This window comes from Heloderma suspectum, chromosome 2, assembly GCF_057233095.1.
Source record: "Heloderma suspectum isolate Gila_16-S chromosome 2, 16-S_ref, whole genome shotgun sequence".
Lineage (NCBI taxonomy): Eukaryota > Metazoa > Chordata > Lepidosauria > Squamata > Helodermatidae > Heloderma > Heloderma suspectum.
The window spans coordinates 398,026,523-398,053,513 of record NC_139459.1 but is presented as its reverse complement, the minus strand read 5'-3'; the positions used below and the strand labels follow the sequence as shown (position 1 = coordinate 398,053,513).

The following is a 26,991-nucleotide window of genomic DNA, read 5'->3' as shown; positions in this document are numbered from 1 at the left end:
TCTCTTCACACAATGGCCAACCAGCTGGCCACGGGAAACCCACAAGCAGGACGTAAGTGCAACAGCACCATCCTGCCCATGTTCCCCAGCAACTGGTGCACATAGGCATATTGCCACTGATACTGCAGGTAGCAGGTAGCCATCAGGACTAGTAACCACTGATAGCCTTCTCCTCCAGGAATTTGTCTAACCCCCTTTTAAAGCCATCCAAATTGATTGTCATCACTACATATTGTGGAAGTGAATTCCATAGTTTGACTATGTGCTGCATAAAGAAATTCTTCCTTTGATCTGTCCTGAACCACATCTTTGGAACAAGCTCCCATTGGAGGTCCACCATGCTCCCTCACTGCAGTCTTTTAAGAAGGCCTTGAAACCATATTATTTTACCTTGGCCTTCTACTGATATGACTGCTACTGTTGCTGCTGTTAACGTCATTGTTGGTTTTATTGTTGGTTTTAATTGTTTATTGCTGGCTTTTATTGTTTTTATTGCTTTTACAGTTTTATCACTTTTAATATTTTAATTGTTTTTATGTATTTTATTGTTGTAAGCCACCTTGGGAGGGCTTCTGCTCTGAAAGGCGGCCAAGAAATATTTTCAGTAAATCAAATAAATGAATAAACCGTCCCACCAATCAGCTTCATGGGATAACCCCTGGGTTCTAGTATTATGAGAGAGGGAGAAAAATGTCTCCCTATCCACTTTCTCCGCACCATGCATAATTTTGTACACCTCTATCGTCTCTCCCCTTCCCCTCCTTTTTTCCATGCTAAACAATCCCAGTTGTTGTAACCTTCCTTCATAGGGGAGATGCTCCAGCCCCTTTTAGTTGCCCTTTGCTGCCCTTTAGTTGCCCTTTGCTGCCCTTTTCCCAGTTCTACAATATGCCCAACTATTGTGCAGTCAGCTTTAGTTCAAGCTGCTGGTATATGTAAATCCCATTTGCTGATCTGCCTTCTCATTAGGCAGATCATATGGTCTATTGGCAACTTTTTTCAAGCATGTTTTTCTCCAGCCGCACACCTGCGCATGAAGCCACACGGAGAGTTCAGGATGTGATGGAGGTCGCTCTTCTCTTTATAATTATTAAAATCATGGTGATCTAGACTTCTTCTTGCCAACACACCAGGGATTTCCCAAAGTTTGCTTTTGAGACTAATAACATAAACATTAGAAGCTGGTCCAACATGAGGTAATTTATTGCACTGCGCGTGAAAGCGGTGATTCGTAAATAGTTTGTGCACCACTGAGCGTTGGGGCTTTTGCTAATGGAAGGGCAGGGATGCTGCTGGCATGAGGCTTAATATCATCTGAAGCCCTGGCTGGAGTGCATCTGAATAAGCAAAGCAACTGACTGCAGCCTTGGTCTTGCGAGAGAGTTTGGGCTTCTTCCATGGGAGCAGGCACAAGGGAGGGGACTGTGGCAGGCATGCCCAGCACGATACTGCTGTTCCTGCTGCTATTTCTGCTGCTGCCCTGTGTAGCCTGGGGAAAGCTGAGGTCAAAATGCCCGTTGAATTTAATTAGAGATCTATTCAACTCTTACAATTTTTACAGACCTGGAGATCAGCTCCTTGGTGGGATCTTACCTATTCTCCATGCTGTATTCCAGCCAACCTTCTTCTCCCACCCTCCTTCTATAGACATTGAAATGTAAGTAATTATGAAGTGACAGATTTTAACGTTACTGCAACCAGATCTGACTTTCCTGGACTTCTTTAAAAGGAACAACAACTGTTTCCTTGCCGCTATCCATGGTAAATCCCACTCCCAAGATTGCCCCTGGTTTACTGTAGGTTTATGACCCCAGAGCAGTGTGTGTGAATAAACACTCAGGCACTACTTAGTGTCCACATCCTGCAGGTTTCACCCACCACAATTAGTTATGTTTATCTTGAACATTAAAAAAATGTTAGCAGGAAAAAGAGTGAGATCGTTCCTAGGAAGATTGTTCCTAGAAACCTTTACCAGAAAAAGCAAACGCCTTCTTCTCTTTTTGAACCTTGTGCTTGGATATACGTTCAGGTAATTCATGTATTTATTATATATTTTAATCCACCCCATAAGCAATGTTTTTTCTTGGTTAAATGCATGATCCCTCCAGTTAAGATAGCAAATCATGCTGCACGTGTTCCAGTATCTGCTATATTTTACAGACATAGGAAGCTGACTTATACCGGGTCAAACGATATGTCTGTCTAGCCCCAGTCTCATCTCCTCTGAGAGGCAGGGATCTCCAGAGTCTTCCACAGAGGTCTTTCATATCTCCTTATGCGTGATCCTTTTAAGGTGGAGATGATGAAGGAGGTGTTTTGATCCTTATCTATGTATTCATACCCACATACACAAAGAGCAGCAGTATGCCGCATAATCCCCAATGCATTAGGATCAGAGTTCTGCGGTCATCTGGAGTTTGCGGGCGCGTTGTCATCAGCATGCTGATGACACGCAGCTCTATTTCTCCTTTTCATCTCCTTCAGGTGAGGCTGTGGATGTGATAAATCGGTGCCTGGCTGCGACAATGGACTGGATGAGGGCTAATGAATTGAAGCTCAATCCAGACAAGACAGATGCTGTTGGTGGGTGGTTCTGCTGACCGGATGGAGGGTGCTCAACCTGTTCTGGATGGGGCTGCGCTCCCCCTGAAGGAGCAGGTTTGTAGCTTGGGGGTCCTCCTTGAGCCATCTTTGTCACTTGAGGCTCAGGTGGCCTCAGTGGCACGGAGTGCCTTCTGCCAACTTCAGTTGGTGGCCCAGCTATGCCCCTACCTGGACAAGGATAACCTGGCTTCAGTTGTCTATGCTCTGGTGTTCTCCAAGTTAGATTACTGCAATGCACTCTGCGTCGGGCTGCCTTTGAAGACAGTTCAGAAACTGCAGCTTGTGCAAAATGCAGCAGACAGATTGATAACGGGGACCAGAAGTTCCGAACATATAAGACCGACTCTGGCCTGCTTGCACTGGCTGGCTGTATGTTTCTGAGCCCAATTCCAGGTGCTGGTTTTAACCTATAAAGCCTTACATGGATTGGGACCACAATACCCGATGGAGCGCCTTTCCCAACATGAACCTAACCATATACTATGCTCAACATCTAAGGCCCTCCTCCGGCTGCCTACACCGAGGGAAGCTCGGAAGACGGCGACAAGGGAGAGGGCCTTTTCGGTGGTGGCCCCCAAGTTATGGAACTATCTCCCTGATGAGGCCCACCTGGCACCAACATTGTTATCTTTTCGGCGCCAGCTTAAGACCTTTCTCTTCTCCCAGGCATTTGGCAGCATATGATAAGTTTTAATCAGTCCTGGAATAGGTTATGGTTATGGTTGTTTGCTTTTGAGATTGTTTGTTCGAAGTTGTTTTAAATATATGTTTCTTTTGTGTATATTGTCTGTTCATGTGTGTTTTTATGTAAATGGTTCTTAGTCTCTGTATACTGTAATTTTTTAAATATTTTTAATTGTTGTAAACCGCCCAGAGAGCCCTGGCTATTGGGTGGTATAGAAGTGTTGTTGATGATGATGATAATAATAGTCTTAAAAGACATGGAAAGCACAGGAAAGGCTCTGACTCAGTTCACTGGGTGAGCTTAGGTGAGCCAATGCCTGACTCAAACTCCAGACACTCTTGGATGAGACCAATTATCTAGATTTATTTCAGTCGTGGTTCAGGCCAGGTTTTGGCACAGGAACAGCCTTGGTCGCCCTGTTGATGACCTATGTTGGGAGAGGGACAGGGGAGTGTGACCTTGTTGATTCTCCTTGATCTCTCGGCAGCTTTCAATACCATCAACCATGGTATCCTTCTGGGAGGATTGTCTGAGCTGGGAGTGGGAGGCACTGCATCACAGTGTTTTTTCTCCTACTTGGATGGTCTGCTCCAGAAGGTGGTGCTTGGGGAATATTTCTCAGCCCTGTGGATTCTCCAGTATGGGATGCCACAGGGGTCAGTTCTGCCCCCAAGCTCTGGATGACCGCAGAACTCTGATCCTAACGCATTGGGGATTAACATCTACATGAAGCCGTTGAGTGTGGTCATCTGGAGTTTTGGAGTGCGTTTTCATCAGTATGCTGATGACACACAGCTCTATTTCTCCTTTTCATCTCCTTCAGGTGAGGCTGTGGATGTGCTGAATCAGTGCCTGGCTGCGACAATGGACTGGATGAGGGCTAATAAACTGAAGCTCAATCCAGACAAGACTGAGATGCTGTTGGTGGGTGGTTCTGCTGACTGGATGGAGGGTGCTCAAACTGTTCTAGATGGGGCTGCACTCACCCTGAAGGAGCAGGTCCGTAGCTTGGGGTCCTCCTGGAACCATCTTTGTCACTTGAGGCTCAGGTGGCCTCAGTGGCACGGAGTGCCTTCTGCCAACTTCGGTTGGTGGCCCAGCTATGCCCCTACCTGGACAAGGATAACCTGGCTTCAGTTGTCTATGCTCTGGTGATCTCCAAGTTAGATTACTGCAATGCACTCTGCATCAGGCTGCCTTTGAAGACGGTTCGGAAACTGCAGCTCATGCAAAATGTGGCAGCCAGATTGATAACGGGGACCAGAAGGTCCAAACATATAAGACCAACTCTGGCCCACTTGCACTGGCTGGCTGTATGTTTCCGAGCCCAATTCAAGGTGCTGGTTTTAACCTATAAAGCCTTACATAGCTTGGGACCACAATACCTGACGGAGCGCCTCTCCCAACATGAACCTGCCCATATACTATGCTCAACATCTAAGGCCCTCCTCCAGCTGCCTACACCGAGGGAAGCTTGGAAGACAGCGACAAAGGAGAGGACCCTCTTGGTGGTGGCCCCCAAATTATGGAATGAACTCCCCAATGATGGCAACCTGGCACAAACATTGCTATCTTTTCGGCACCAGGTTAAGACCTTTCTCTTCTCCCAGACATTTGGCAGTATATGATAAGTGTTTAATCGATCCTGGAATGTCTTATGGTTATGGTTGTTTGTTTCTGAGATTGTTTGTATGGTTTTAGATATATGTTTCTTTTGTGTATATTGTCTGTTCATGTGTTTTATGTAAATTGTTTTTAATCTCTGTATATTGTATTTTTAATGTTTTTAATCTTTGTAAACCACCCAGAGAGCTCCGGCTTTCGGGCGGTATAGAAATATAATGATGACGACGACGATGATGGTCTTAAAAGACATGGAAAGCACAGGAAAGGCTCTTGCAAGGGAAATGAATGAATATGGCAATGAGAAAAACCCTCAGAGAAAACACAAATTCAAATGCAAGCTCTTCTTATCACTTTCTCTTTCACAGAAGAAAGCACCCAGACACAGGAAGGAGAAAACAGAAAAGACACAGGGCAACCCAAAAGGATGTGAGAGGAACAGAAAGGCAGGCAGATGCACAGAGGGTTATAAGAGCCATCTCCCACCCTCCTGCTTTTGCAGAGGACGATCGCAAGAGAAAGGGAAAGACAACATATCCCCAAACAGCATAAGACCACCAGCACATGATTTTCTAGGAGTTTCTTTTCCCATCCCCAAGGAGAAAGACTGTATCTTGAAGTCAATAAACCCACTACTAGCAATTTTCATCTCCACCAGGAGCAGGTCTTTCGTAAAGCTAATCGGTCTTACTTGTCCATTCCAGAACAAGCAACCCCCAATTTTTTTGCATTGCAACAGGGATAAGCTCACAACAATGTATCATTGCTGGGGAAATGTATTCTCTCCCCTCACCCACCTTCAGCTAGTGTGCAGATTGTAGCTAAAGGCAGAGGCAACAGGGAAACCTGAGGGTGGGGTGGGAGGTCACAGATGATATCATCCGTGCTAATCAAAAATCTCAGGGCTTTCCTCCCGCTGTTCCTGGCCCCACTGCAACAGTGTTTCGGATTGACCCTCAGATGTTCTTGGAGAGGGGGGAAAGGGGGCTTATCCTCACCCTTCCCCCACCTCATTCCCTCCCTCTCCAAAGCACCCCTGCTAGACAGGCTGAAAATCCTGTCTAGCGAAAATAAAGGACATTGCAGGACGGGGAGGCAAAGAGCGCCTCTTCCGCTCCTCCCATCCTGTTGGCTTCACCCCAACAGGGCACAGAGCTTTCCGAGTTCGGGGGCTTCCGAGGACGCTGAACTCAGAGGCTTCCATAGGATAGCACCCTTACTCACTTCACTGATGTAGAGGCTTAGGGGTGCATTTCACCACAGGCCATTATAGTCCCCTTCCAACCCTACTATTCTATGACTGCTCTATGAAATCACCTCCCCCTTTTAAAGTACCAAAGAGCAGCAATGCCCCCCTCCCCTGCAGCAGTGCTCCCACTATTTCATGAACATTTTAAACAAGGGCTTTAATGTGATTGCATCCTTTGAAGGTTGTGCACTCCTCCGGCACTGGAGGGCGCACATCTGCCTTGCTTTTGTTTCGAAGAGGCAACTGCTTATTGGATTTGTAGTGGCAAAGAAACTACCTGCCCACCCCAACACGTACAAAACCTTCTGTGGGGACCACACGTTGTGCTTCAGGATCTGGATCTGCCCTACCACAAATGCCGTTCTAAGAATAAACTCAAGAGGTTTACACCGCCTGGATCTACCCTTCAAGTTTCAGAATAAGGAATCTGACATTTTGTTTCTTAAACAGAGGGTGACAATGTGACACATATATTTTGCTGCAGAAAGGAAGACATAATTTACTTGCACAACCTGGCCTTCTTGTATGCCATCCATGAGATCAACCAGAGTCCAAGGCTGTTACTCAACATCACCCTGGGCTACAACATGTATGACAATTATTTCAGTGTAAGGATCACGTATGACGCCATGCTAGATCTGCTGTCTCCAGGGCATAAGAATATTCCAAACTACAGCTGTGGAAAACAGAATGTCCCGTTGGCTGTTCTAGAAGGTGCAGACTCTGAAATTTCCACCCATATTTCAGCCATGTTGGGCATCTACAAAATCCCACAGGTAGGAATGGGGTGCAGCCTAATTGCACATTGCTTTAGGAGGCCTGCAGCTGATGGGGATGGGGGGGGGAGCTACTCTTTGTGTCTCGCTTTATATTATATGACCCTTGAGCATATTTCCATTATATAGGTTTAAATTGAGTCTTTTATCATTTTACACATACCATGTTAACTTTCCCTCCCCAAAATAATGAATCATGATTGTTGGCAGAACCCAGAGGAGAAAGAGGAAGACCGTTGTACTGTATATTGAGAGTGGCTGGGTGACCAGCCAGATGGGCGATTAATAAATGTAATAATAATAATAATAATAACAACAACAACAACAACAACAACACAGAGGACAATGTCTATGTGTATGTGTGTGGGGGGGGGATATGTTATGCATGACATTATGCACATTGGTGGGGCTAAATTAGCATACCTCTTTAGATTCCTCTCCAAAAGTCCTTTATCTCTGCAATCTAGAAGGTGTGATCCTGTGTATAAAACTCAGCCTGAATTCCTATGCCTATTCTTTAGGGAGAAGCTTGACTACTGTGGGACTTTAAAATATTTGTCTTTTTTAACTGAATTGCTTACATGACATGGAACCCTTAACATGATTTTCATCCTTTTTGGTGCATGAACAAATTTGGAAGACCCTTAGATCTTTTCTTAATCCGATAGGCTTTTTGATATTTGAATCTTATATTAACAAGTAATTTTGTGACACCTTAAAGACTATCAGATTTGTTATGACATAATCATTCCTGGTCTACAGACCTCTAGTCCATGAAAGCTTATGGTGGTTCCACATGGCCCGACTGGAGTCCACCAAGAGAAAAGCCTTCAATGTGGTGGCCCCCTTCCTATGGAATTCCCTGCCTTTGGAAGTCTGGCAGGCACCAACATTGTGTTGCTTCTGACACCTCCTGAAAACATTGTTATTTCAGGAAGCCTTCCTTGAGTGACCGGCCACAGTTTTATCAGAACTCTTGTTTCTTTTTTAAAACAGTAATGATTTTTACATGGTGTTTTTATTTTATTTTTTTTATTATTGTCCACCGCTCTGGAATCTGTCTGGATGTGGAGCAGTATACAAAAGTTGTAAATAAGGAAATAACAAATACGCTAGAATACGTTTGTAAGTTTTCAATCTGCCACATTGTTTTTGCTGCCACAAACTAAGACACTACCCATTTGGAATATTATATGTGACTATTATAAGCAGAGTATGGATACCTCAATATGTGTCTCAGGAAAGAAAGAAGTGTTGCTGGAACTGTATTTTCCAGACGATTCACCAGCAAGGGAAGCCAGAGCGATGTTATGCATTTTTCATTTATTTCAAACATCGAAAGGGAAATTGTTTTCATTGGGAAAATATTTAAGTTATGGTTCCATCCATTGATCGAGGTAACCTGGAATCTCTGGGCCTTTTTAGCTTTGAAAAAGGGCAAGTAAAAGGGGGCATGTTAGAAGTTTATAAAACTATGGCTGGTGTGGCAAAAGTGGATCGGGAGATGTTTGTCTCCCTCTCTCATAATGCTGGAACCCGAGGGGGTCATTCCATGAAGGTGAACAGTGGGAGAGTCAGGACAGACAAAAGGAAGCTCATCTTCACACAGCACATAGGTAACTGTGGACTTTGCAGCCAAAGTACAGATGGTTTTCAGAAGGGATTAGACAACTTTGTAGAGGATGAGGCTGTCAATGGCTACTGGACACGGTGGTTATACATTACTTCCAGTATCAGAGGCAACCTCTGTATATCAGGTGCTGGAGATCATGAGTGGGAAGCAGTTATTACACTGAGGTCCTGCTTGTGGGCTTCCCAGGGTAATCTGGTTAACCACTGTGAGAAACAGGATGCTGGTTTGATCCTGCTGCAGGGATACCGTGTTCTTATAAGCACTTAACATAAGAGGAGCCCTGCTGGATCAGACCAAAGGTCCATCTAGTCCAGCATTCTGTTCACACAGTGACCAACCAGATGCCCACGGGAAACCCTCAAGCAGGAGGTGAGTGCAACAGCACCATCCCGCCCATGTTCCCCAGCAACTGGTGTACATCAGCACCCTGCCTCTGGTACTGGACTACAGGTACTCCTGACTATTAGACCAATATGACAATGGAACCAATGACCCAGGGAGGTGGTGGGCTCTCCCACACTGGAAGCAGTCAAGATGAAGCTGGACAGCCACCTGTCAGGGATGCTCTAACTTGGATTCCTGCATTGAGGGGGGGGGGGTTGGTCTCGATGGTCTTATAGGCCCCTTCCAACCCTACTATTCTATGATTCTATGAAGCTGGACAGCCACCTGTCAGGGATGCTCTGACCTGGATTTCTGCACTGAGCAGAGGGTTGGTCTTGATGGTCTTATACGCCCCTTCCAACCCTACTATTCTATGATTCTATGATTCTACGACGTAGCTAGGACTAGTAGCTACTGATAATCTTTTCCTCCAGGAATTTGTCCACCCCCCTTTTAAAGCCATGTTCTCTGCATTTACAGTTCTGTTCGTCACAGCCTCCTACTCTGCACCGTGTTCAGGGAAGAGAATCTGGGATGCAGTTAAAGTGTTACATCACCACCCAGTGTGGACCTGGTGGTACCTTTTACTATTATTTTTTTCTATGCCGCACTTGAAGTGTTGCAGTTGTAAGGGCAGAAAGTCCCTCAACCTCCTGCTACCCTTTTAATATACTGATTGATTGATTGATTGCATTTATAACCCGCCTTTTTCCCTCTTGTAAGGAACCCAAGAAGGTGTACATAATCCTTCTCCCCTCCATTTTATCCTCACAACAACAACCCTGTGAGGTGTCAAGGGCTCCTTGGAGGCTTCTCTCAGTCTAATCCAGTAGCCAAGTCCAGACACAGACAAAGGGATTCTTTTCAAAGCTTTATTCCTCTTTTACAACTTAACAACTCTACTGTTAGCAACTAGATATGAGCAGCAGAGTACCTATGCCCTACGTTGGAACAGTTGGTCCCCGTTTGAAAGGGAATCACTAGCAGACCCCTGAACTTAAGGACTAGGGAGAGTCCCTCCCCTTTTCCCTTGGATCCTCTGGGTGCAGCCGTTGTTTGCGCGCCAACGGGGCACTACGCCTCCTTTCTGCACCCTCCATTTGGCGCTGCTCCCTGTGTCAGCGTCACGCGTCCATCAAGTCTGCTTCCCACGCTCTGTCACTCCCAGGACTGCTATCTAAGCTAGGAATGCTGGTGGGAGGAATCTCCATCAGCTGTTGGCCCTGGGAAAGAGGAGCGCGCTCCTCCCCCAGGAGCGACTCCTCTTCCTCAGAATCAGAACTACTCTGGGATTCTATGGGCTCAGTGTCCACCCTGACATGAGGTGGGTTGGGCTGAGAGTCTGAGACTGGCCCAAAGTCACCCAGTGAGCTTCCATGGCCGAGTGGGGACTAGAACCCGGATCTCCCAGCTCCTAGTCCAACACTCTTGCCACTACACCACGCTGGCTCTCTACTACACCACCATTGACTATATGGGTCATAACCTCATCAAGCTGTTAAGCATTTTGCTGGTTGTTAATAATTTTAGGTTAACAGGTTTCTGAGCTTTGGCCAGAAAAACAAACAAACAAACAAATTAATCTATTTTATTCCTTACTAGCTCAGTTATGGTTTTGTCTCCCGTGACCTTAAGGATAAAACCCAATTCCCTTTTTTCTACCGGGTGGTCCCGAAAGATGAGTATCAGTACCAGGGGCTTGTCAAACTGCTCCTGCATTTCAAGTGGACATGGATCGGTCTCTTTGCTCCAGACAATGACAACGGAGAGAGGTTCATGCAGATGCTGACGCCTTTGCTCACCTGGAATGGGGTCTGTGTTGCTATATCACGAAGAATCCCAGAAATGACTGCGTATACACTGAAAGTTACTGTTCAATTGGTTCTCAGATGGAAACAAGTTAAGGTGTTCCTTTATTATGCAGAGATTCGCTCTTTTTATAATGGGATCTTTGTTCTCAATCTGTTACTTCAATATAGGGTAAAAGCCACTGAAGGGAAAGTCTTCATCACAACAGCTTTGTGGGACATCACTTCGGTATTGTCTGAGAGTACATTACATCTCCAGTACAGCCATTACTTCTTTTCCTTCTTGATCCAGTCAAACAACAGGCCAAAACATCACCATTCTGAAATGGGTCACATCCTTCCTTACTGGAAAAAAGTATTTCATTGTTTATATTCAAAGCATGCATTCTGTGCAAAAGGCCGGGAAAGGTGTGAACAAAAAGAGGATTTGCCCCTGGATGTGCTTGAACAAAGCCTTTCTCGAGACAACTACATTGTTTACAACAGTGTCCAGGTTTTGGCGCGGGCTTTACGTGCTGCATACTCTTCCAGATCCAAGCAGAAGGTCATGGTGGGTGGATCCAGGTTAGAACTTCAACGGCTTCAGCCATGGCAGGTATTCCATTTCCCATCATGGATATCTCTACCGATAATTACAACAGTGCTCAGTTATGGAATCATTGTTTGTGGGATTGGGCTCTGAGAAGATTTCAAGCATGGTAGTCTGGCGAATTTTTGCAAATTCTGAGGCTCTGGGTATTGATCCTCCCTTAAAAAGATTACAGCTTAGCTCAGGTTACAGCTGAGATGCTATATGGGTCACTGATATGTGCTTATGGAAATTGGAAGTTATACCAACTAAATTTCTGAGAGCCATTTTTGGAGTCCCAAGCTGCATGTCCAATGTAATTTTACAATTGCAAGTGGGGCAAATTTCTATAGAGGCCTGTGCATGGGTACACAAGAGAAATTTTGAAGATGATTTACTTTCCTGTGGGATTGGCCCCACTATTACTAAATGATGTCTTTCAGACAAAAGGACGTTGAATGAGAAACTACAGAATCTGAGATTCTCTCCCAGTGTTCTTTTAGCTCTTGGATATACCAAAGCTCAAGCTACTAATCTGGGATATTGAACTGCAAAATCATCTAAGTATGGCCACATTACACCCTGAGTTCAGAGACAATGGGAGAGCATTTGTGCCAACAAAGTATACGGCCAATTAGACTATTCCCAAATTTAGAAAAGCATTCATATTAGCTAGGTCTGATGTTCTGCCATCTGCACTTTTGGAAGGAAAATTCAGGAGGGTTCCTTATTTATTTTATTTATTTATTGCATTTATACCCCACCTTTTTTCCTCTTGCAAGGAACCCAAGGCAGCTTACATTATCCTCCTCCTCTCCATTTTATCCTCACAACAACAACCCTGTGAGGTGGGTTGGGCTGAGAGTGTGTGACTGGCCCAAAGTCACCCAGTGAGTTTCCATGGCCGAGTGGGGACTAGAACCCGGATCTCCCAGCTCCTAGTCCAACACTCTCGCCACTACACCACGCTGGCTCTCTTCTTATGAAGAGTGTTTATGCCCTTGAGAGGTGGGGGAAGTGGAAGGCAGTTGGACACATTTTATTTTATTGCTCCTTTTATCATGATCTTCAATTCACTTTTATTACCCAGACTAATATCAGATGTGTTTTATTTGTTGTATCTTTGGTCCGATCAGGATCCCCAGGTCACAGTAAAAGTAGCTAGTTTCTCTGCAGCTGCAATCACTTGTCGGAGGGTGATGATAAAATAATATGTTTTAAATGTGTTGTTAAGGGGTTTCAATTTATTTATTTATTTGTTTATTTATATGCTGCCCAATAGCCAAAGCTCTCTGGGCAGTTCACAAAAATTAAAACCAAAGAGCACACAATAAAACAATACAAAATATGGAAAACATGAAAACCACAGTATAATAATACAACAGAATAAAACCAGAGTTGTGAGGGGTTTTTGTTTTACATTGGGATTTGTATGTTCTTATTATATTGTTTTGTAGTTATTCGGTTTTGATTCCTTGTTTGCTGTATTTTTAGTACATTATCTTTTACATGTGCTGGTCTACGACCGAAATAAGCAATCTGGACCATGTAAAGATTGCACGATAGCCATAAACAACACTAACCCTCCAGGGTACATCACTGTGAAAACATTCCTGCTCAATCCAGCTAGCTTAGTTCCCTTGCCTGAGCAGGTATGTCTGTGACTCACCTAACCAACAGAGAAAATAGCAGCCATATGGAGTTTGTTTGTTTGTTTATTACATTTTTATACCGAAGCTCTCTGGGCAGTTGGCAAAAATTAACTTTGCAACAGAAGTGCTCCATATACAGCATGTTAGGCCCCTTTAGTAAATTAACAGGTCACAGTACTTTATGCTTCTCCCACTTCTGAACTCCACGGTTCCCCATTCATCTCATTATAATGTTATATTGATCTGGTCCCTAGGTCATTGGTTTCATTGTTGCATTGATCTAACAGTCAGGAAGTTTGACTCAGACAGGTGGGATTCCAACACAAGCAAGGGTTTCAAGGCAAGAGTTCCTTAACAGATAAGCAACCAGTATACCCAGGTTGTAGATGGAACTGGAGCAGGGGACAGAAGTTAAACATTGACGCTCTGACCTGGATTCCTGCATTAAGCAGGGGGTTGGACTCGGTAGTCTTGTAGGCCCCTTCCAACCCTACTATTCTATGATTCTATGAATTGACCTAGGGAGGTGGTGGGCTCTCCCACACTGGAGGCATTCAAGATGAGGCCAGAAAGCCATCTGTCAGGGATGCTTTGACTTGGATTCCTGCATTGAGCAGGGGGTTGGACTCAATAGTCTTGTAGGCCCCTTCCAACCCTACTATGCTATGATTCTATGGTCTGTGACTCTGTCTCCTGAGTTGGCATGCCTCACCCCTCTGACCACATCCCTTTCTGCCCATGATCACTGAAATAGGTGGCCAGGGGGTTGGGCCGCAAAACATGGAGATGGTAGCTCCTGAGAAGATAGGCTTCCAGGAAAGTGGGGTCATCTGGGGTTGACATTGAGGGGTTTGCATTGCCTTTCCCATTCTGAAACTATCTCCAGGCAAATAGCCCTGGCCAAGCTTTGGCAAATCTGCTCAGCAGGTTCATTATGGTGACACGCCTCCCCTGCTCTGGCAAGTACGTTGGGTGAAAATGAGATCACGGCTAGGCTCAAGGAGGCTAAAACAAAGTCTTAAAGGTACCATAGGAACTTGCTTGAAAAACAGGGCATTCTACTTTCATTTCTGTACTTTACACTCTTAGACATAACATTAAATAAGGTCTTTACTGGCTAAATTCTACACCTTCCCCACATAAGAACATAAGAGAGCCATGCTGGATCAGACTGCTGAATGAGTCCATCTCATTCGTGCTGAATGAGTCCATCTCATTCGTGCTGAATGAGTCCATCTCATTCAGCATTCTGTTCACATAGTGGCCAACCAGCTGTCAACAGGAAACCCAGAAGCAGGACATGAGTGCAACAGCACCCTCGCACCCATGTTCCCCAGCAACTGGTGTACATAGGCTCACTGCCTCTGGTTCTGGAGGTAGCATAGAGGCATCAGGACTACTAACCATTGATAGACTTCTCCAGGAATTTGTCTAACCCTCTTTTAAAGCCATCCAAATTGGTGAACATCACTACATCTTGTGGAACTGAATTCCATAGATTAACTCTGCACTGTGTGAACAAGCCCTTCCTTTTATCTGTCCTGAATCTCCCACCAATCAGCATAGGATGACTCCATTGGGATCTAGTATGATGAGAGAGGGAGAAAAATGTCTCCCTATCCACATTCTCCACACCATGCATACTTTTGTACACCTCTATCATATCTCCCCTTACTCGCCTTTTTTCCAAGCGAAACAATCCCAGCGGTTGCAACCATCCCTCATAGGGGAGTTGCACCAGCCCCTTGATCATTTTAGTTGTGGATGCACCAAAAAGCAGCCATTGAACTGTTGGTTAAAGGTATATAAAACAGAATTTTTTTGCGGGGGTGGACAAGAATCTTACAAATTTGAAGGGGAAACAACCCAGACAAAAGTTGTGCAATGAATCTTAGCTTAAAAGTGTCTATGTCTGTCTGTAGCATGGGCAACAACCATGCTAGGTAGGGATTATGGGAGTTGTAGTCCAACACATCTGGAAGGCACCAGACTAGGAAGGCTGATCTAATGAATTAAAAGTGAACTTTCTCCAAAATGCCAAAGCAGGGACTCAAGAATGGACCTTGGATGAAAAACTCGTGTTCGTGAACCAAACTTACATAGCATTTCTGATTCCAGTAGGCATGTGCTGTGGTCCTGAATCATGGGAAATGGTCTGAGAATGAACAGTGCTGAGATAACCAACATAGTTTCTGCATTTCTCTGTCATTCTAGCTTCAACTTTTCCTGAGAAACTTTGGGGTTTCCAATACTTCCATGGATGGATTGTATCTGGATGGTGATGGCGAACTGGCAGCCAATTTAGATATTTTCTTGAACTGGGTGGAACAGCCCAATAACTCAGTTATTTCAGTGAAAATTGGGAGTCTAGAGAGACAGGCATCCCCAGACCAAATGTTCCACATTGACAAGTATGCCACTGTGTGGGTCAAGGAGGTAAGGAAATCCATGTGTTCGACTTTGCACACTTGAAGAATCTTTCACCTCTAATTGCTGGATAGTGTCTATGCCTTATGGCATCCTTCCCCAGCTTGGCACCCTCCAGATGTGTGGAGTGAGGATGATGAGTCCATCTACAGGGCAGTCAAGTGGGGAATGGTGGCTTTTGCCTTATAGTGATTCCATCAATAATCCTTCAAGGCCACTGCTGTCCAACCCAACCGGCTGCAGCTCTCCAAAGACTCAGAGAAAGGGCCTTTTCTGCAGTGTTCTTGCTATGGGCCTATCTTCACTGGTGATGTGCTGTGGATTGGGACCATTTGGAGGTCCTTTAAGGCACATGATGTTGCGGCCAGTCTGCAGCCACCCCAGAGTTTACCTGTGGGGAAGCTGCATTTGTGCAGATTACTTGGACTGTACATTCCTAGGGGTGTGTCCTTCACCTGCCTTTGCCCTCGGTAACCTAGGTAACTAGAGTAACTAGCATGCCTTTGCAACACATCAAAGCATCAGAGTGCTCTTTTGAGCTTTCAGAATAGTGCTGTACTTCCTATTTGCTAGTGGGTAGGGATGTACGAAACACCTACCTGGCTCTGCGCTGGGCGCTCCATCCCTCCCCCCGGAATCCTCAATGGGGGAGAGGTGCTTCGTCCCTCCCCCTGGAATCCTGCCTGGCCGGCTCTGCTCCACAGCCAAGCCACGGAGCCGCCAGCCAGCTCCGGATAACCGCAGCCGGACATCCGGCCACTGGACAGCCCTGCAGGGACGCAAATGGCAGCTGTCGTAGCCACCGCCATTTGCGTCCCTGTATTGAGCCGTGATAGGCTATGTAAATATTTACGTAGCCTATCATGGCAGGGGGGAAAACCCCAGCATACGCAAATGGCGGTAGCTGCCATTTGCGTACACTGGGTCCCCTCCCCCTGCCATGATAGGCTACGTAAATACTTACATAGCCTATCACGGCTCAATACAGGGACGCAAATGGCAGCGGCTACGACAGCCGCCATTTGCGTCCCTGCAGGGCTGCCCAGCGGCCGGATGGTATCCCTGCATTAGCTGTGATAGGCTACGTAAGTATTTACGTAGCCTATCACTGCTATGAAGAGGAGGAAGTGAATGGTGGCCACAGGACGGCCACCATTCGCAAAGCAGTGCAGACGGGAGCAGGTAAGTGCTCCGTTTCGGGCACCTTTCGTGGGGTGGGGGCGGCGGGGATTTCATCCCGCGCGCCTTTCGTGGGTTGGGGGGGCAGGGGCTTCATTCCACAATGGATTTCGGGGGGCTGAATGCACTGGCATTCGGCCTCACCAAGATCCGTCGTGGAATTCTCTGACATCCCTACCAGTGGGAGTAACTTGTCTCTACGATTATGCACTTCTCCGATGTTGTGTGACATCACTTCTCTGACGTTGTGTTAAGTCGCTTCTCTGACATCACGTTACTTTGTTGATGCAAATAAGAGCTTTATTGCAGTAGCAATCTACTGTGGTCTTGGGATCACAGGAGCAGAGATGCTTGTCACTGCAAACAGGAAGAAGTGGCCAGAGAAGGGGGATGGAGCTAGAACTCCCTGTTTGCTGGAATGGGGCTTATTTGCACCCGTGGGGTTATCTCATGAGGAGCGAGTATCTAGCCTGCTTTTTTAGCACTGTTTCTAATCTTCAGAATTGTGAATTAGTTACTCTCCATTCATAATAATGTTGTAGTGGGGGGGGGGAGCCTGGACAGGGGCAGGAAACAAGCCTCTCTCATGGGTTGAGCAGTCCCTGCCAGGATGATGATGTTCAGTTCTACTCCCTCTGCCCCACCCAGAAGTATGTTCCTTTCAAGCTCTGTGTGACCTGTGAAAACCAGATTTTAAAGGTACGGTACACTCAGCTTTTCTTGCTTTGTGTGTCCCTGATGGACCAAAGCCAATTCCATGAAAATTCGGATAATACTCCAATGTGCTTTTCATTCCGTTTTCATGATCCCCCCTGGGTGGGAATGTGCAGTCTGCTGGTGTTCATTTGTTTTCCATTGCAAGCATTGGGCTGAAAGGGATGGTCTCACAGAATGTCTCACGTTTCTGTTTCACAGAAATTAAGGTGCCCCCTGGCATTGCCCTGGAATATGACGCACCCTAATATTTTTTTGCCAGCTTATTGGAGATCACCATCCAAACATCGGAACCTTTCCCAATGGAAAAAGCAGTGTGTGGAGAGGTTCTTTTTGCTCCCTTTCTAGTTGGCCAGAGAAAAAAGATCCTTTTCTGCTTCCTGCTTGCAGAACTGGGGTAGGAGTGGTGGCTACTTCCTGGGCTACTCAGCCACATGAGAATGGAGGGCATTTTCTGTTCTGCCACCCTTCCTGTGATATTACCTCCCTTGTGAGGCTCAGATGGCTTCTACTCTACAAGCCCTTAAGAAGGTTGTAAGAACTTATCTGATAGTTTGTCAGCTGTCTATGAGTTGTAGGAACTTAGAATCATAGACTCATAGAATAGTAGGGTTGGAAGGGGCCTACAAGGCCATCGAGTCCAACCCCCTGCTCAATGCAGGAATCCAAGTCAGAGCATCCCTGACAGATGTCTGTCCACCACCTGGCTTCCTGTCACTTGAGCCCATTATTCCGTGTCCTGCAGTCTGGGAGGATCGAGAAGAGGTCCTGGCCTTCCTCTCTTTGACAACTTTTCAAGTACTTGAAGAGCGCTATCATATCTCCCCTTAGTCTTCTCTTCTCAAGGATAAACAGGCCCAGTTCTTTCAGTCTCTCTTCATAGGGCTTTGTTTCCAGTCCCCTGATCATCTTTGTTGCCCTCCTCTGAACCCTCTCCAGTTTGTCTGCATCCTTCTTAAAATGTGGTGCCCAGAACTGGACATAGTACCCCAGATGAGGCCTAAGCAGTGGTGAGTAGAGGGGAACTAGTACTTCTAGGATTTGGAAGCTATGCTTCTATTAATGCAGCCCAAAGGAGCATTTGCCTTTTTTGCAGCCACATCACATTGTTGGCTCATACTCAGCTTGTGATTGACAACAATTCCAAGATCCTTCTCACTTGTAGTGTGGTTGAGCCATGTATCCCCCATCTTGTAACTGTGCATTTGCTTTCTTTTTCCTAGGCGGAGACTTAGGAAAAGACCTCATGACTTCTAGTTATGCTGTGCTGCAGAAATGGTCGATGAGGACAGCTTTTCTTTCTTCATCTCTTTCTTTCTTTTCTCAAAGCTTACAGTTTTTATCACAGCTATTTTGTGATTTTTTCATTCCATTTGAAACTCCCCTGAGACACAGAGTGGTTGGTTTCTGGTAGAGAGGCAGGTTAAAAATCTAAAGCACAAACAATTTGTAATGGCCCTAGGAGTGTAACCGAGAGAAGTGGGGTGAAGATTACAGTCTTAATCATGAAAGACTTACATTCAAGGTAAAATGCAGAAGACACCTGTAGTCTGCTGGTGCTGATCCCTGCCCCATCCACTGCTTCCACACCCTCCAGGCCTCAGTCCATCCTCCCAGGTCATTTCTTGGGACTCTCTTTGTCAGATGAATTATGGATATCGCAATAAAGGATCCAAGTTGAGGAATAGGGAGTTCCCTCCTCCCCATGGGCTGCATTTTTCTCCAGAGTCACCCACTTTCTTGGGAGGAGATGGCCCCTTCCACGCAGGGAGCACAGGCATAGCAGCAAACTGGCCTTCCTTCCTGAACCACCTTGACAAATCCAGGGCAACAGCTTTCCACACACCTGGAACGAGGCAGGGGCTAAGCAGAAAGATCAGGAACAGCAAGGAAAATGTGTTAGGGGAAATTCATCTGTGGAAAGGAGAGAGAGAGTTGGAAAGAGCCGAAGAGTATTCCAGGGTTTAATTTGAGCTAAGCTTAAACCTGCAAAACTGAAGCAATTGCATGTTCCATCCAGATTATATTTATTACCTTTCTTAAATATACCTGTCAAAAATAGTAGAGGTTAAGAGTAGGGATGGGCGAAAGTCCCTTACCTGTCCTCGAAGCTTGCTTCGCGGTGGGGGGGAGGCGCTTCGCTTCTCCCTCCGAAGTTCATGTGAGGGGGGGGAGGTGCCCCACCTCGCCCGGCCGAAATTCAGGCCGGGGAGAAGCACCCCGTCTACCCGGCCGCGAAAAAGAAAGTAAAAAAAACACCCCCATGATAGGCTATGTAATGATTTACGTAGCCTATCATGGCTAGATTTCCAAAGTCAGCCGTGATAGGCTACGTAAATCGTCACGTAGCCTATCACGGGTGACTTTGAAAAAAAAAAGTGCGTACGCAAATGGCGGCCCCCATAGGGCGCCGCCATTTGCATTCCTTATTTTGTCCCTGTAGTCTACGTAAAGATTTACGTAGACTACGGAGAAAATAAGGGCAACGCAGATAGCGTTGCCTTTATTTTCGCCGTAGTCTACGTAAATCTTTACGTAGACTACAGGGACCAAATAAGGAACGCAAATGGTGGCGCCCCATGGGGGCCGCCATTTGCGTACGCGCTTTTTTTTTTTCAAAGTCACCCGTGATAGGCTACGTAACGATTAACGTAGCCAATCACGGCTGACTTTGGAGATCTAGCTGTGATAGGCTACATTAATCGTTACGTAGCCTATCACGTTTTTTTTTTTATTTTTTACTTCAGCTGTAATGGCGGCAGCCGGTCGAAAGACCAGCTGCCGCCCCCGCCCCTGCCGAAAGCCTGCCGAACCGCCGCCGGGAGGGACATTCGGCAAAGGTAAGTTTTTTTTTTAAATCTAGCCATTTGCGTTCCTTATTTTGCGTTCCTTATTTTGGCACGTCTTAGTCTACATCAAGATTTATGTAGACTAAGATGGCAAAAATAAGGGGAACTCAAATAGGTAGCCGCCATTTGCGTCCTTGCTAGCCAGCGGCCGGATGTCCGGCTGCTGGTGGAGCTGGCCGGCCGGCGGCTCTGCAGAATCCCTGCGGAGCACAGCCGGCCGGCCAGGATTCCAGGGGGAGGGACAGAGTGCCTACCCCCCCCATCAACCTAATCCGCGAAAGGTAAGTAACTTTCATACATCCCTACTAGTGGGCCTCTGAGCATGTGAGATGAGTCAAAGGTCGATAACGTAGCCTCAGCACATTCCATGCTAACCAAGGCTAGGGATGTGCCTGAGAAGTGAGGCTCTGTTTATGCCGAGTTACAGGTGGCTGTGCTGGGAAAGTTCTGATTGTTTTCCCTCTGTACAAGTACTCTTAGCTTATGCTGGGGAAGTTGCAAATGAACGCTAATTAACGCTTGCTGCTGTCATGCTGCCTCACTGCTGACATGTATGGTATAAAACCCATTGTACCCCTTGGCTCTGGGTTCAGAGAAGCTGTCTGATCCAACCATTGACTACACCTGTGTGCTGTAAGTACTCAATAAAGTCTTCTTGTAAGCAAAACTGGATCTGGCTTATCACTATCTCGGCACCACCAAACCTTAGCAGCCCACGGCCGGGGCATACATAATTAAATAAAGAAATCCTTGCTTGACATCTTTAACTCAACAGCTTCACAGCAAAGGGTTTTTTTCCCCTTTGAAACTTGCAAAATTAAGTTTTGCTCATATCAATAGGTCTCTTGTTGCTAGTTAATAAAGTCTGCATGTACCTCTAATCTCCCTAAAGGCAGGAGTGGGCTGTCATCAGGCTTGTGGGATTGACTTCGTTTTTTCCTACACCCCAAGATCCATCATCCAGAGCCTAATGCAATAAAAATAAAAATAAAAATCATGGAGTTAGAATAAAAGAATTCTGAGCCCAGAAATTTGTTCTGAGTAGCAAAACTGAGTGGAACTCACTGTCCTTCAATATTAAAAAATCACCCCTGGTTTCCCCCAAGCCTTTTCCTTTCAGTGGTGCGATTTAGGGCCCCTGTGGGATGTGTTTGTCATTCTGTTGTTGCTACCGTTTTCAGCTGGAAATACTTGGCAATCTCTTACAAATCACCCACAGATCTACCAGTAAATCCAGATCTACCTTCTTCCTGCTCCTAGTATAAGCACAACAACAAAAATAAACACCCATGAGCCATGTCCCATGCAATCTACTGAGCATCAGAGGGTTAAAGCCATTTGATGGTGAAACATGGCCTGGAAGTAGAGGACAGACTGTGACCTATCCAAGCCTCTGACTCAGTCCCACCTTCCAGATACACCATTAACACTTTTTCATCAATGTTCCTTGTCTTTACGAGTAGATCTTGCCTGATTCTAGGTGTACCAGAAGCTGCTTCTCTGGAGATGTCAAAGTCATTCAGGAAGGAAAGCCCATTTGCTGCTTTGCCTGTGCTCCATGTGCAGAAGGGACCATCTCCACTCACGAAGGTATGGGCCAAGAAAGTCCTCTGGGAACAGGACAAAGATTCACTCTGGAATTAATGTGAAGGTGGTTTCCTTAGCCATTTTGAAATGCAAATCTGGACAGAGATAGCCTAGCTACAGTTATACATGCTCTGGTACCCTCTCGTCTGGATTACTGCAATGCATAATATGTGGGGCTGCCTTTGAAAATGGACTGGAAACTTCAGCTGGTCCAAAATAGAGCAGCAAGATTATTAACAGGAACTGGCTAATGAGATCACATTTTGATAGTGTCGCCCAGCTGCCCTGGCTACCAGTCCATTTCCAGACCCAATTCAAAGTGCTGGTATTGAAATTCAAAGCCCTAAACAGCTTGGGGCCAGGTTATTGGACGGATTGCCTCCTCCCATATGTGCCTGGCCAGACCCCATGCTCATCCTCAGCAGTACTTCTCCGTGAGCCTCTGCCAAAGGAAGTGAGGCGGGTGGCTACCAGGAAGAGGGCCTTTTCTGCTGTGGCACCCCGGTTGTGGAATGAGCTCCCTAGACAGGTTCGCCTGGTGCCTATGTTGTTCTCCTTCTGGCGCCAGGTGAAGCCTTTTTTATTCTTCCAGTATTTTAGCATTTTAGCCTCCTAATCTTTTAGCTCTGGACTCTGGTGTTTCAAACCTGCATTTTAAATTCTTGTTGTATTTTTATACTGTAGTTTTAAGCTTTTATATTTTATACTGTTTTTATTTTGTACTTTGTGTTTTTCATTTTTGTGGACTGCCCAGAGAGGTTCGGCTACTGGGTGGTATAGAGATGTAATACATGAATAAATAAACTGGGCTTGTACTGCGATGTCCTTCTGTATCTGAGACTCCAGGGCCCACTTTGGGATGACACCATCCCAGTGACAGTTTACTTGGAAGACGTCTCCTTTGGAATCAACTCTCCTTCCACCCACTATTCCCACCCCACAAGGAACATGTCATGAAGCTAGGGATGTACGAAAGAGACTTACCTTTTCGCGGATTCTGTTCATGGTGGGGGGGGAGGCATTCTGTCCCTCCCCCCGGAATCCTCGACAGGGGGGAGGCGATCCGGCCCTCCCCCCGGGAATCCTCGATGGCTGGCTGTGCTCCGCGGCGGCTCCGCGGAGCAGCGGCCCAGGCCCAGGCCAGGGCCGTCTGCAGCCGGATTTCCGGCCGCGGAGGGCTCTGGTAACAACAACAACAAAAAACGTGTACGCAAATGGCAGCGGCTACGGCCGCCGCCATTTGCATTCCTTATTTTTGCCGTCTTAGTCTACGTCAATATTTACGTGGACTAAGATGAAGAAAAGAAAGGGGAATGCAAATAGCATAGTGGGCACTATTTGCATTCCCCTTTCTTTTCTTCGTCTTAGTCTACTTAAATATTGACGTGGACTAAGACGGCGAAAAATAAGGAACGCAAATGGCGGCAGCTGTAGCCACCGCCATTTGCATATGCATTTTTTTTTTTAAACCCAGACATGATAGGCTACGTAAGTCTTTACGTAGCCTATCATGTCTATGGGGGGGGGGGGGGAGACACAGACTGCAAATGGTGGCGGCGGCAGCTGGTTGGAAGACCAGCCGCCGCCGCCGAAGCCGCCGCTGGAGCCGCCGCCGTCCGGAACATCCGCCCCAGGTAAGTCTCATCCCGGGGAGGGGATCCGAGGGGGGCGGGGGAGGCAGGCCATTCCGCGATGGATTTCGGGGGGCTGAATGCACTGGCATTCGGCCTCACCGAGATCTGTCGCGGAATTCTCTGACATCCCTACATGAAGCACATTTTTATATTTTTGATCTCCACAATCAAGGAAGGATTGATTGATTGATTGATTGATTGATTTCTATACCACCCAATAGCTGAAGCTCTCTGGGCAGTTCACAAAAATTAAAACCACAAAGCACAGCATAAAAGAATATAAAACATGAAAGCTTAAAACCACAGTATAACAGTGCAATCGGAATAAAACCTAGCAGCAATGCAGAGATTTAAAAGACAGTAACAGATTTAAAACTTCAGAGTTAAAAGACTATAACATTAAAATGCTAAAATGCTGTGACATTAAAAGGTCACCTTGCTAGAGAGTTTCACCTGGCACCTGAATGACTACAGGGTAGGTGCCAGGTGAACTTCTCTAGCAAGCTCATTCCACAGCTGGGGTGCTAGAGCAGAATATGCCTTTTTTCTGGTAGCCGCCTGCCTTACCTCTTTTGTCAGGGGCTCCTGGAAAAGGACCCCTGAAGATGATAGGGTCTGGGCAGGTACATAGGGGAGGAGGCGATCCTTCAGAAAATCTGGCCCCAAGCCATTTAGGGCTTTGATTTTCAATACCAGCACTTTGAATTGGGCCCGGACATGGACTGGCAGCCAGTGCAGCTGGAAAAGTACCGGCGTAATGTGATCTCATTGGCCAGTTCCTGTTAACACTCTCGCTGCCCTGTTTTGAACCAGCTGAAGTTTCCAGACAATTTTCAAAGGCAGCTCCATGTACAACACATTGCAGGAATCCAGACAAGAGGTTATCAGAGCACAGATAACTGTAGTTAGGCTATCTCTGTCCAGATAAGGGCGTAGTTAGTATATCAGCCTAAGCTGATATATGCCCAAGTACCCTGGTGAGTGGTTGGGATACCACCCATCTATCTCAGACCTTGTTGTGTCCTGAAATGCAGCCTCTTCACCAGTTTGCTTCCCAGCACAAGATTGCCAAGATGCCTGTGAGTAGGGTAGCCTGTGAGTTGTATAAATCCGTGCCTTCCTTGAGGTAATTCTGGGTCCCAGAAACAGGGGACATGACAACTGCCACAAAACAGAACAAAACATATTTTATGGAATATAGTAGAACACAGAGTAACACTGAAACAACATGGATATTGGTGATACCAAAGTCACTCTACTCTTTTTTCTTCTCAGATGCAGCTCATTGCACCAAATGCCCAGAAAGTCAGCACCCGAACAAGGACAGAGATCAATGTATCCCCAAGAACATCACTTTCCTCTCCTTTGGAGAATATTTGGGGATCATCCTGGCTTCTTTTGCCCTATTCTTGTCCTTAACTACAGGCTTCGTATTAGGAATCTTCATTAAATTCCTAGAAACTCCCATAGTCAAAGCCAACAACAGGGACCTCTCCTACATTCTCCTCATCTTCCTCCTCCTTTCCTTTTTGTCCTCCTTCCTCTTCATTGGCCAGCCAAGGAAAGTAGCATGCCTCCTCCGACAAACAGCCTTCAGCATCATCTTCTCGGCTGCCATCTCATCTGTGTTGGCAAAAACAATCACTGTGGTGCTGGCCTTCCTGGCCACAAAGCCAGGGAGCAGGGTGAGGGGATGGCTGGGGAAGAGTCTGGCCAACTCCATTGTCCTTTCTTGTTCCTGTGTCCAAGTTGTCATCTGCACCATCTGGCTTAGCATGTCTCCTCCCTTCCCTGACTCTGATATGCACTCCCAGCCTGGACAGATCATCCTGCAATGCAACGAAGGGTCTGTCTCCATGTTTTATACTGCCCTTGGCTACATGGGCTTCCTGGCTGCCATCTGCTTCACAGTGGCTTTCCTAGCCAGGAAGCTTCCAGGGGCCTTCAATGAAGCCAAGCTGATCACCTTCAGCATGCTGGTCTTCTGCAGCGTTTGGGTGTCCTTTGTGCCCACCTACCTGAGCACCAAGGGGAAATACATGGTAGCTGTGCAGGTCTTCTCTATCTTGGCCTCCAGTGCTGGGTTACTGGGCTGCATCTTTATTCCCAAGTGTTACATTATTGTATTGAGGCCTGATCTGAATACAAAGGAGCATCTAACAACAAAAACTAAAGATGGCATCTGAGTCTTCAAATGTTCACCATATCCACATTCGGAAGGGGTTAAAAAAGCACATTTTAAAAAAGGGAATATGAAATATTTTGTTTTAGAATGTTGAATAAAATGTTTAAGAGGAGGTGTTCATATATCGCTACCTGGCCTTTCCTCACCCAAAATGATTTCTAAAAACTAGATTGACCTGGTTTGCATGTAACACCAATTCATGAGTTGTTCAACCCATGAATTGGCAGGCCCCCAGGTTCCTCAATTCTGCTTTCAATCAGCTTTAATCGACAACCCAGGAAGGACCAGCAACTTACCCTCCATGTCCCCAAACTTTTCCTTGGTCAGTAAAGATGCCCCACATTGTCCTGCTCCTGCCTTACTATATTGCTGGAGGAATTCTCCTGTGAGTTGACATATGCCTGTTTGTTGCTTACATCATTAGCTAGCAAAGTGGGTTAAACAGTAGGAGGTGGGGGTCTCCTCTGATGTAGCAGGGCTGAGAGTGATACCACTGCTAATGACTTGTGGAGTGGTCTTGTAGCTGAATTTCCTAGCACCATTGTGACTGATGATTTTGCCAGTATTGAGAAAATCAAAGCAACTTTTGAAAATAATACACCCATTTCATAGAATTTTTAAGAGGCACCAAGGAAAAGTACATCTTGGCTGTGTGGAGATCAGGAACATGTGTTTTTTTTTAGCAGGAACTTCTAAAGGCCTTTGATAAAGTCCCACATCAGAGACTCCTGAGCAAACTTAGCAGCCATGGAATAAGAGGAGAGGTCCTCTTATGGATAGGGATCTAGTTAAAGGACAGAAAGCAGGGAGTAGGAATAAATGGTAAATTCTCCCAATGGAGGGAAGTAAATAGTGGGGTCCCAGAAAGATCTGTATTGGAACCAATGGCTTTCAGCTTGTTCATAGGTGATCAGAAATTAGGAGTGAGTAGCGAGGTGGCCACGTTTGCTGATGACACCAAATTATTTAGGGTGGTTGAAAGCATTATTAAAGATAAAACAGTAAGCATATAGAAGGACAAGCCCTGCTCAAAAAGAATCAACATGGCTTCCACAAAGGTAAGTCCTGTCTCACTAACTTTTTAGAGTTTTTTGAGAGTGTCAGTAGACATGGAGACAGGGCTGATCTGGTAGATATGGTTTACTTGGACTTCCAAAAGGCTTTTGACAAAGTCCCTTCCTAACGACTCCTGAACAAACTCAGCAGTCATGGAATAAGAGGAAAGGTCCTTTTATGGATCAGTAACTGGTTAAAGAACAGAAAGCAGAGAGAAGGAAGAAATCGTAAAAATTTCCAAATGAAGGGATGTAAACAGTGGGGTTCCACAGGGATCTGCATTGGGACCCGTGCTTTTCAACTTGTTCGTAAATGATCTGGAATTAGGAGTGAGCAGTGAAGTGGTTGTTGATGACACCAAATCATTATGAAGAAGTC

At 46.0% G+C, this 26,991-nt stretch overlaps 2 protein-coding genes across 2 annotated transcripts; both read left to right on the top strand.

Moving 5' to 3' along the window:
- Positions 1-1,191: 1,191 nt before the first annotated feature.
- On the top strand, positions 1,192-11,444 carry LOC146356594 (vomeronasal type-2 receptor 26-like). The gene is made up of 3 exons (XM_084830208.1): positions 1,192-1,196; positions 6,646-6,937; positions 10,557-11,444. Exons 1-3 carry the CDS (start codon positions 1,192-1,194, stop codon positions 11,442-11,444), a joined length of 1,185 nt encoding a protein of 394 aa, XP_084686334.1.
- Positions 11,445-16,540: 5,096 nt separating this feature from the next.
- On the top strand, positions 16,541-25,675 carry LOC146356593 (vomeronasal type-2 receptor 26-like). The gene is made up of 3 exons (XM_084830207.1): positions 16,541-16,591; positions 21,615-21,741; positions 24,648-25,675. Exons 1-3 carry the CDS (start codon positions 16,541-16,543, stop codon positions 25,556-25,558), a joined length of 1,089 nt encoding a protein of 362 aa, XP_084686333.1. The 3' UTR covers positions 25,559-25,675.
- Positions 25,676-26,991: the final 1,316 nt, after the last annotated feature.

Bases quoted from the DNA above. Each gene is read 5' to 3' on its own strand.
- LOC146356593 (XM_084830207.1), top strand. From the start codon at position 16,541: ATGGTGGCCACAGGACGGCCACCATTCGCAAAGCAGTGCAGACGGGAG. The intron at 16,592-21,614 runs GTAAGTGCTCCG...CTTTACGAGTAG, and splicing joins AGCAGTGCAGACGGGAGCAG to ATCTTGCCTGATTCTAGGTG. The intron at 21,742-24,647 runs GTATGGGCCAAG...TTTTCTTCTCAG, and splicing joins GACCATCTCCACTCACGAAG to ATGCAGCTCATTGCACCAAA.
- LOC146356594 (XM_084830208.1), top strand. The intron at 6,938-10,556 runs GTAGGAATGGGG...ATTCCTTACTAG, and splicing joins GCATCTACAAAATCCCACAG to CTCAGTTATGGTTTTGTCTC.